Source organism: Pelmatolapia mariae, linkage group LG5 (assembly GCF_036321145.2).
Source record: "Pelmatolapia mariae isolate MD_Pm_ZW linkage group LG5, Pm_UMD_F_2, whole genome shotgun sequence".
Taxonomy (NCBI): Eukaryota; Metazoa; Chordata; class Actinopteri; order Cichliformes; family Cichlidae; genus Pelmatolapia; species Pelmatolapia mariae.
The window spans coordinates 30,062,935-30,072,560 of NC_086231.1; the positions used below are offsets into that span (position 1 = coordinate 30,062,935).

General features: G+C 39.6%; 1 protein-coding gene across 1 annotated transcript; it reads left to right on the top strand.

The window, feature by feature from the left end:
• Positions 1–5,249: 5,249 nt before the first annotated feature.
• si:dkey-13a21.4 (uncharacterized protein LOC494576 homolog) lies at positions 5,250–9,605 on the top strand. The gene is made up of 5 exons (XM_063474711.1): positions 5,250–5,305; positions 5,564–5,690; positions 5,809–6,027; positions 8,512–8,637; positions 8,757–9,605. Exons 1-5 carry the CDS (start codon positions 5,250–5,252, stop codon positions 8,841–8,843), a joined length of 615 nt encoding a protein of 204 aa, XP_063330781.1. The 3' UTR covers positions 8,844–9,605.
• The last annotated feature ends 21 nt before the right edge of the window (positions 9,606–9,626 follow it).

Sequence of the window (9,626 nt, forward strand, 5' to 3'; positions counted from 1 at the left end):
TGTGTCATGTTTTCTTTGTTGTCACGTAGATAAGTGAAGAAGAAACCTGCTCTGTTTGCACCTGTCAGTGGGTTTTTTTTTTTCCTTTTACGAGATTTGTCAAAAGGCTGCTGTTGGTTCAATCATAAGACTAAGAGCAAGTAATTATACTAAATAAATAAAACAAGCAATACACACACACAAGCGGTGAATACTGTCTGAGTTATTTATATCAGTCTCACAGCATCGATGGATACGGCTCTGCTCTTCATCTACCGTATAAGACCAATTCAGATTCTTCCAGGAACATTTACACTAAGACTGTTGGTAATACTATTTGCAAATACTACTTACTGTTCTGCAATGCAATAGAGTACCAGGTACAACTTTAAAATTAGATTCAGGATTCTGTTATACAAGGCTTAAAGTTTGAGTGACATCATCGTGTAATCAAGGTATGCAGGGAATTTAAACTGTGTATGCTAATTTGTGCAGTGTAAGCCCACTTCATGCAAAGCTGGATAGTTTCCAGCTTTGCATGAATCCTAAAAAACAGACAGCTAAAAACTGGTGCTATCAATTTATTGTGTTGACAACTTAGGTTTGTCCCCTCTAGGTTTTCCTTTTTAATGGCAGTTATGGCACAGTTAAATGTGAATGTGCTGGATGTGAAACACTGCAGCCTGGGTGAATGAGAGCAGTAGTATCAGAGTGAGATGAGGTCTCTGTGGCAGCGTGGACAGCCGGGCAGGGATGTGGCTGCCGCCACAGTGCGAGTGTGCTGCTCTGCTCTGATAAGAGGTTATCAAGATGAAAGGAGGAGGCCAGGAATTACAGGCCCGCCGCTTACTGTCATAAAGCGGTACAGGCATACTGTCAGGGTTACAAGGCCCTACAGCGTGTAAGTGGCTGTACCATATAAATCACACAAGGCAAACACACACACACTGACACAGTTTTCGTCTTCTGTTGACAGTATCTCGACAGAGACAGTTTGAACTAACGCTGAAGTGTCTTGTCGGACAGTTAGGAGGTTGCTCAGGGTCTTTGTAGCTGCATGACAGATGACATTGTGTGTCAACAGTGGAGTATGAGGACAACTTTCAAATTCCCAAGAAACAGGCTTCTGTGAAGGCGGTGGTCTTATCTCTGCAATGCAGGGCTGCAGCGCCACTGCTATACCCAGGAGGATAGCACTCTCTCTTTCTCCCTCGCTCTCTCTCTCTCTCTCTCTCTCTCTCACACACACACACACACACACACACACACACACACACAAATGTTCATACAGTCTGTTTCTGAGGACATTTATTGACATGATGGTTTCTCTAGGTCCTCACTACAGACTTAACTAAGTGAATAGCCTAAAGCTGTTTCTGACTAAAACCCATAAAACTGAATCTTGACACTCACACACCTTCCGTTTCTTTCACACCCTTTCTAAAAGGTGTGAAAGAAAGGAGGAGCGGACGGGGGTCACATCCAGAAGGTCCTCACTTTATCAAAAAGTCTTCACTCCATGGTTGTACACATCTCCGTTACTTTCACTGTGGTTGAAATAAATTTTTAGGAGCTTTCTTGGCACCCAAACAAGCGTGGACTTTGTGCAGCAGCACAGCGTTATGAGTGTCTCCATCCATTGACTAATAAAGTTAGGCGGGCACTCATGAGTGCCACTCACAGAGATATGGTAGTTTTTCTGTAGCTGTTTTTTTTGCAATCTCAGTGTTCTGCTGCACCTCTGACAGTCACTACAGGACGTAGATATGAAGGAATCTCAGCATTGTGTCAAGTAGTTGAGTTTTTCTTTTCTTATAGGTTTTATGTTCTGTTTCTAACTTTTATCCGTCGCTGAAGATTGCACTTTTTTTTTTTACCTCTCTTATGATCACAAATATAAATTCTGCATTGTTTATATTTTCTGTTTTCTGTGTCCATGTGTTTCAGTAGTAAGTACTACTTACTACTTATTATTGTTTATATTTTATATATGCTTTTATGTTAACCTCTTGATAACCAGCTTCCAATTTAGCTCATACATTAGGATAAATAAGTAACTTTGATACTGGACAAAAAAAATTGAACTCTACCTCATCTGTCATTAATCTAGAATCTCATTTCTAAAAGCAGGCATCAAGTAAAAAAAAGAGTGATAGTATTGGTTTGAAAACACAATAGACAACATGTTAGATGTTGAAACTGATCAATTGTATCAAGTTCTAAAAATGACCGGGAAGATTGGGATTAGAAATGAGTACATCAGGACGGCTCAGCTGGAGATAAAGTTCAAAAGAAAGCTCAAAATGGTCTGGGCGTGTGGAAAGTATGTAGCAGATCGAGCCGACAGGCAGGTTGCTAGGGATAGGGTGAGGTGAGGTGGAAGCAGATGATCTGCTATGGTGACCCCTAAAGGCAGCAGGTGGAAGAGCTGAGGAGACAAGTGACATAAAGCAAATGTTGCTCATTCGTGCCTGATAAAGGATTTCGAGGGTTTCAGCTGCTTGACTCCTTCTGTCATATTTTTGCTTCATAGTGCACCAGATGTTTTCAATGGGTAGATGAGGGATTGTGACTGATTGCATGGCCTCACTGAAAACAATCAAGGCCTTCACAGAGGCAGTTTATACATCCAGTGTGCGCTGATGTGCCCCATACTATCACGGGTGCTGCCTTTAACCGTGCTCTGATAACAAGCCAAATGATTCCTCTACTCTCCAGCAGCAAGGACACAAAGTCCATGATTTTCAAACACAATATCAGCAAAGAGAGACCAAAGAGTTTACACTTTGCCTCAGTCCATCTTATATGAGGTCAGTCCAGAGAAGAGCTCAGAGTTTCTGGATCATGTTCATGTATGCCTCTATGTCTCTGTATGGTGGAATTTCACCTCACATTTGTGGATGCAGCAAAAAAAGTGTTTACTGACTGTGATTTTCTGAATATTACTAAGATGGGATTTCCACTTCAGCATCATGTGCGTTTTTTTAAGATCAGTATTGTTTTTTGTTCTTCTTTATGCAGAGATTTTCTGAATCGTTTAATGATGCTGTTTAGATGACGTAATCCCCACATTCCTGGCTATTTTATTTCAACATTCATTATTTTTAAAGTGTTATTTTTCATCCTGTAAGACCCAACAATGACACTAACTGTATACTGAGTTATGGTAATTATTTCACCTCATTGACCTCATGAATCATGAGATTTTCCGTTGGCTTTTGGCATTGAATTCAACATATTCTTATGATGATTGTATGATTGATGTATATATATATAGATATATATATGAACCTGTCCTCAGGTTACTGTAAGGTTTTTTTTCTTACACTAACCTGAACACTCAAAAGTGAAACGTAATAAAAGATGGCAGAATTTGATTACTCCAATAAAAGGAAACTCTGAAACATCAAAGTACAAAGTGTGAGTAAATGCCAGCATTTTAGCCTTTCTGATATGTCTCCTTCTTCTTTTAGCCTTTTTTTTTTACATTTAATTAAAATATTGATGATATTTGATGATGAAAACACTAAACTGGTCATTTAATGATTATTCAAAGCAACCCTACCTCATGGCTCTAAGGATATCTGTCCGAGAAGAAAAATAAACCACCTGAGGTCTATACTGCCCTCTAGTGGGAAATAAAGGAAGGGTTTTGTTTTTTTTGTTTGTTTTGGGGTTTTTTTTAGTTTTGAGCATTTCATTTTTATTTTTATTTATTTATTTTAATTTGTTTAGTGAACATTTGATGTACTGATGGGCTGTGACAATCCCATTTTTGAGATTTACAGAAAAATAAATCTTTACTGTTCACCAGTGTAACCATTATAGTTTGATCTAATAATAATAATAATAATCATAATAATAATAATAATAATAATAATAATAATAATAATAATAATAATAATAATAAATGAAGGGCCGCTTTCCAAATGTAGAATGTAAAGTTTTATTAGTGAAGCCGAACAGTGATCAAAACACTGATCCATTACAGAGCCTATAGGCTACCTTAGGGCTAATCCAGTTTGGAGTCACTGATAGAGTCACTCAGGTGATCTTCAGCGGAAAATATGTTGAGGTTCAGTTGCTTTAAAATGTTTCAGATCATTCAGTGACTGAATCTGTGAACAATCTGTGAAGATCAGTCTCACCTTCACTCAAATATTCACATCATATCCAAGATCCAGCTGCGACAGACATTTTTCCATCACCATCAGTATGTGGTGTGTCTGAAGTTTTACACAGAGTTTGACTGAAACAGTCATTGCTACAGTAAATGTTTCAGAAGAGCTGACTGACAGTCTGACAGCTACTCTCCACAGAGCCACAGAGATGGAGACTGTGGATTTTATACTGGGTTAATTAGAAATATGCAACGTCATGGCTGTATATCCCTGTATATCAACGAGTAAACGCCTGTATAATGTTAAGTACAAAAATAGAACAAATTAGCGTCTAACTGGGATTTCAGTGCTTGTAAAAACGTAAACTTCTGCAGATTAGTTCACTCCCCTGCACATTGACAGCGATTTTATAAATGAGGAAATGATTCAGCCAGGCGGTTCAGGTGCCGCAGGAGGGGAGGAGTCAGAGAGAAACTCAGAGTTCGCTCATTAAAACCTGCCATCGAGCAGGTTATCTGACCCCAGTTACTGACTCAGAGTTGAAGTTGACTGTTTTTCTGGAACAAGAAGATCTGGAGTTTCCTCAGCTCAGGGTTAACAAACTCAGAGTTGTTCCTGGAGTAGAGCCCTGTTGCTGAGTCTGTGGACCTTTCATTATGACAGGAATGAGGAGAACACGGCTGTGTGCCAATCACCTGTCATGATGCGGTGCCTTCAAAGCACAGCCACTTAATTGGAATTTTAGATACAACAATGACACACAGGGGGCATGAGAAGTATTTATTTGTAATTTGGAACTTGTAGCCATCTATGGGGATTTAAAAAGCAACACATAATATATTTGGACATTTATTTGCAACTTGCCAGCAGTGTGGTAAGAAAGAAAGAAAGAAAGAAAGAAAGAAAGAAAGAAAGAAAGAAAGAATATATTTAACACACGGAGGAAATCACTTGGAAAGTTAAAATAATAATAATAATAATAATAATAATAATGATAATAATAGTATTTTAGTTATTTTATTTTAATTTCTAAATCTGGCTATAGGCGTGTGACACGTCCAGTCATTAAAGCCTAGGGACCCGTGAAGGCATCGGCAGCGTGAGCTCTCGTGGGTTCATACCGGCTGGGCCAAAAAATCAGACATGGATATGAGTGACAAAAAGGGTCCTATTACACTGAAAATAATCCTCATAGGAAACTCTGGGTGAGTTAAAGGGGCATTTAAAGGTTCTTATTAATTACGCAGTTCCACCGATACTTGTTTCACTTTCATTTACTCCGGCTCTCTTTCTGTTCATAGTTTAAGACATAATTCCAAATTGATATTCTCAAAAGTGTGAAAGTGTGGGTTTGTATTTAACGGCGCAGTGCGATGCAAGAAGAATAATGTGGCTGTCTCCGGTAAAAGAGCGAGAGGTCTTCATTTTGTCGAGTTCCACTAAACATGTGAGTGTTTACTTAGGGTGGGAAAATCCTCCGTCATGAACAGATACGTGAATCACCGCTTCACCAACATGTACCGGGCCACTGTGGGGACTGACTTCCTCTCTAAAACAATCAACATAGATGGGGACACAGTCACGCTGCAGGTAATTCACCTGTGCACCTGTGCATTTGGCAGTGAAACAAGCCCCCACACACCCAGGAACAAGACATTCATGTCATATAGGATGATTAATCTCATGTTTCCCACTGTGTGTATGTCAGATCTGGGACACAGCAGGCACAGAGAGGTTCCAGTCTCTGGGTACACCTCTGTACAGGGGAGCTCACTGCTGCATGCTGGTGTTTGATGTCACATCCAAGGCCAGCTTCTCTGCTCTGGATGGGTGGAGGAAGGAGTTTTTGATCCAAGGGGAACCCAAGGATCCTTCTGATTTCCCTTTTATTGTTCTGGGCAACAAAACGGATCTGAGCGACCGAGAGGTTAGTCAAAGTCCTCTTCTTTCAGTCAGTCTCAGTGAGGCATCTCCAGGTTTACCACACACGTGGTTCAATACAGTTTTATTAAATGCAGATTTGTTGGAACCACCACTGAACTATAACATAATTTTTGTCTTACCTGCTTTTCGGCCTGGTGCTGTAGTGGGAACCTGTGTGATCACTTAGGTTTAGGACCTTTAGTCTATATTGAGCTACCTTGTTATAGGGTTTGTTATCAAATTGCTTAAGTTTTGCCATTCTGTGTGTATGCAGTCACTGGGCACTTTTAAATGTACACCTTAGCTTACTTTTGCCTTTAGAACTGCCTTAATTCTTCATGGTGTAGACTCCCCAGGTGGTGGGAAAAGATTCCTCTGAGATTTTGATCCACAGCATCACACAGCTTCTGCAGATCCATGATGTGAATCTCCCGTTCGACCACATCCCCAAGGTGCTCTGTAGGATTCCATTCTGGTGACTGTGGAGACCACTTGAGTAAAGCAAACTCATTGTTAAGCTCAAGAAGCCACTTTGAGATTTTTGAGCTTTGTGGCGTTATCCTGCTGGAAGCAGCCATCTGAAGATGGTCATTAAGGTATAGACATGGTCAGCAACAGTTCTCGGGTAGGCTGTGGTATTTAAACCATTCTCAGTTGGTACTAAGATGCCCAGTGTGCCAAGAAAATGTGCCCTCTCACCATTACACCACCAACACCACAACCATCAGCCTGAACTGTTGGTAGAACGGAGCCATGCTTCCATGTTGTTTACACCACTCTGCCCGGCACCAACAACCATGCCACATTTAAAGTCACTTAAATCATCGATCTTCTCTGTTCTAATGCTTGGCTTGAGCCTGAGCTGGTCATCTTGCCCATGTGTACAGGTTTAAATGCATTAAGAAGCATTTTTGCTTAAAGGTTCCATAGCATTTCTTCTTATTTTTAACTTAATGAACTGAAATGGTAAAATGTGAGTGGAAACCTCTTTTAAACTGCCTAATTTGTCTGTATTTTATAAATTACACTCTTGCAAAGGAAATGCAAGTCACAGTGAGTGTTAGATCAAAAGTGAAGTTTCTATTAAGATTTTGTATTCTTCTGTTCTATTTTTGGTGCGAGCGCACAGTAAAGTATGCTGCGTCCAGGGTAACCAGGTGTACTACTTTATGTTGAGGCTGCACAGCTTTTTCTATCTCTTGTCCCTCAGTCTCACATTTTGATTGGCTCTGGTATTCAAAAGTCAACACTGCAGAAAAGATACGTTCACCCAGGGCCTGTAAAGAAAGCATGGATCAAGTGCAGGTTAACCTCACTGTCTTCTACTGCCTACCCAAGGAGGAAAACTGTAAATCACAATCAGTGCAGATTTTACTGGAATTGGATGGAAACTACCACAAAGAGAAAATGCAATGAATCCACAAGAAAGCCTGAAAACTACTTGAAGTCGGTGGAAGAAAATTGTCAGTTGATATTATTTTGATTATTATTCAGCTTTGCAGAATGAAGAAAACTGATGCAAAGTGACACACTGCATGTGACTCTCACAAGGAAGTGGCAGCTCAAAATCAGATGTGACTATCTATAGCCACATCCCGACTCAGACCTAAAAATGATTAACGAAGAAGCCAGCAGCTGAAATAACAGTGTACCGATTTAAGTGTTATTGGGATAGAAAAAGAAACTGTCTAAACAATCTTTAGCTTTCTTTTGTGCTTATTTTATTTGGTTAGACAGAGTTGGGACATTTGAATTAAAATAAAATACAAAAACACAACCTGAAGTCTTACAGAATAACAGTTAACAGTGACTACTATATTACGTATAGTAGTCACTGCACACTTTGTAGAGATGCAAATGGAAATCCCTTTGACAGGCATAAAATATTTTTGCAAAGTGTTGCCTTTGGGATTTTTAGTAGATTCTGGTCAAGAAATGTGAACAAATGTTTTTAATGACAGGCTGCTAACGGAGCACCTAAAAATATCATTTGAAATGGGTTTGCTATGTTTTCTGTTATGTGAAGACTTAATGCGTTGAGTTAGGTGGATTTATTTAATGCTTGAATGATTCGTAGATTAGCGTCTATGACTGGATTGAACAGAGGGAAATGCAGTCAGTGTAGAAAGAAAAACATTGAAAGACCTTCAGAAAGCCTGAAGATCTATTGGTCAAGATCACTGGCTCACTAGGAGCAAATATAAAGAAATCAGGGCTGTGTTTGTCCTTTATATTCTTAATGCTAAGCCTTTAATCTGCATAATCCATGTTTATTAACTCTTACAAATCAGATGTCAACATCTCAGGATGGCTCTCAGCATGACAAAAGTGACCATTATTTAGTTTGCTATGTTCTGGTCACCACAGGCTTTCCAAGCCCGCTGCTCGTGAAACTCAGTCTGCCAAGAGGCCCATCCTTTAGATTTGTGCGCTTTATTCCACACATTACTCTGATCCGTCATGTGAGTAACATTTTGTTTCCTCTCAGGTGTCTGACAAGCTGGCCCGGCAGTGGTGCGAGGAAATTAGAGCTGAATACTTTCAAGGAAGTGCCAAAGAAGATCTGGATGTAGAGAAGTCGTTTTTGAGAGCGGCTCAGCGTGGCTTACAGCAGGTGATTCAACTTGTCTTGTGTTTACTCTTAATAAACACACACGCACAAAAGCCCAATTTTTTTTTTTTATGTTTAACATGTTTATTTTTTGATGATAAAAGATACATTACTCCCTACAGTACAAAAAACACACATTGGAAAATACAGGACATTTCCAGATAACCTGCAAACAGCCGAGAGAAACTCGCAACACCTGTGAGTGCTGAGAGGCGCACTCGTCCCAGTGTGGAAGGGGAAAGTTCAGAGACCTCGGCACTGCTGATGAGGACCTATCTAACGAGGGTGCAAAAATAGTGACCCAGCAAAGGTACTGTGGAAGGAAAGGACACAATTGTATACCACATGGAGAGAGGAACAAACTCATTAAATGTTTTTTCTTCTTTTTTTTTTCTGAGAACCTTCAGCTTATGGTCTAACTTAAGGCATCACTACTAAAATACACTGCTTTTTGCATGCATGTCTAGTTTTGTTCAACAGACACACCGACACACACAAAATTATGAATGCATATGAAGAGAAAGTTTTCATTTCTAGAAAGTAATCGGGAGAAATCACAAACAGAACCCGAGGTACGGGCCAGAGAAAAAGCGGCAAACCCGGGCTCTCATCTTCCTGGCCGTCGTTACCATCACAACTGAATCCACTCCTACAAAGTAGATATACACTCATGTCCAGTCAGAAACCTCCTCCCTGTACAAGTTTTGTATTGTAATGAACCTAGCAGTGATTCGGACTCCTACAGTGAATCAGCTTGACAGAAGCAAATTAGGGAGACTATATATATTTATATATATATATACGTTTCTTTTATAAGCAAAGACACAAAAGGCAATCAAGAGATGACCAACATGTAAAAACAGTTTGTTACAGGTAATTATATAAAAGGCCAAGATGTTTCCTTTTTTTTTGTTTTGTCTGTTTTTTTTTTTTTTTTTTCATTCTTGCTCTATGAACGAACTAATTTACAAGTGAGTACACTCCAGCTATGT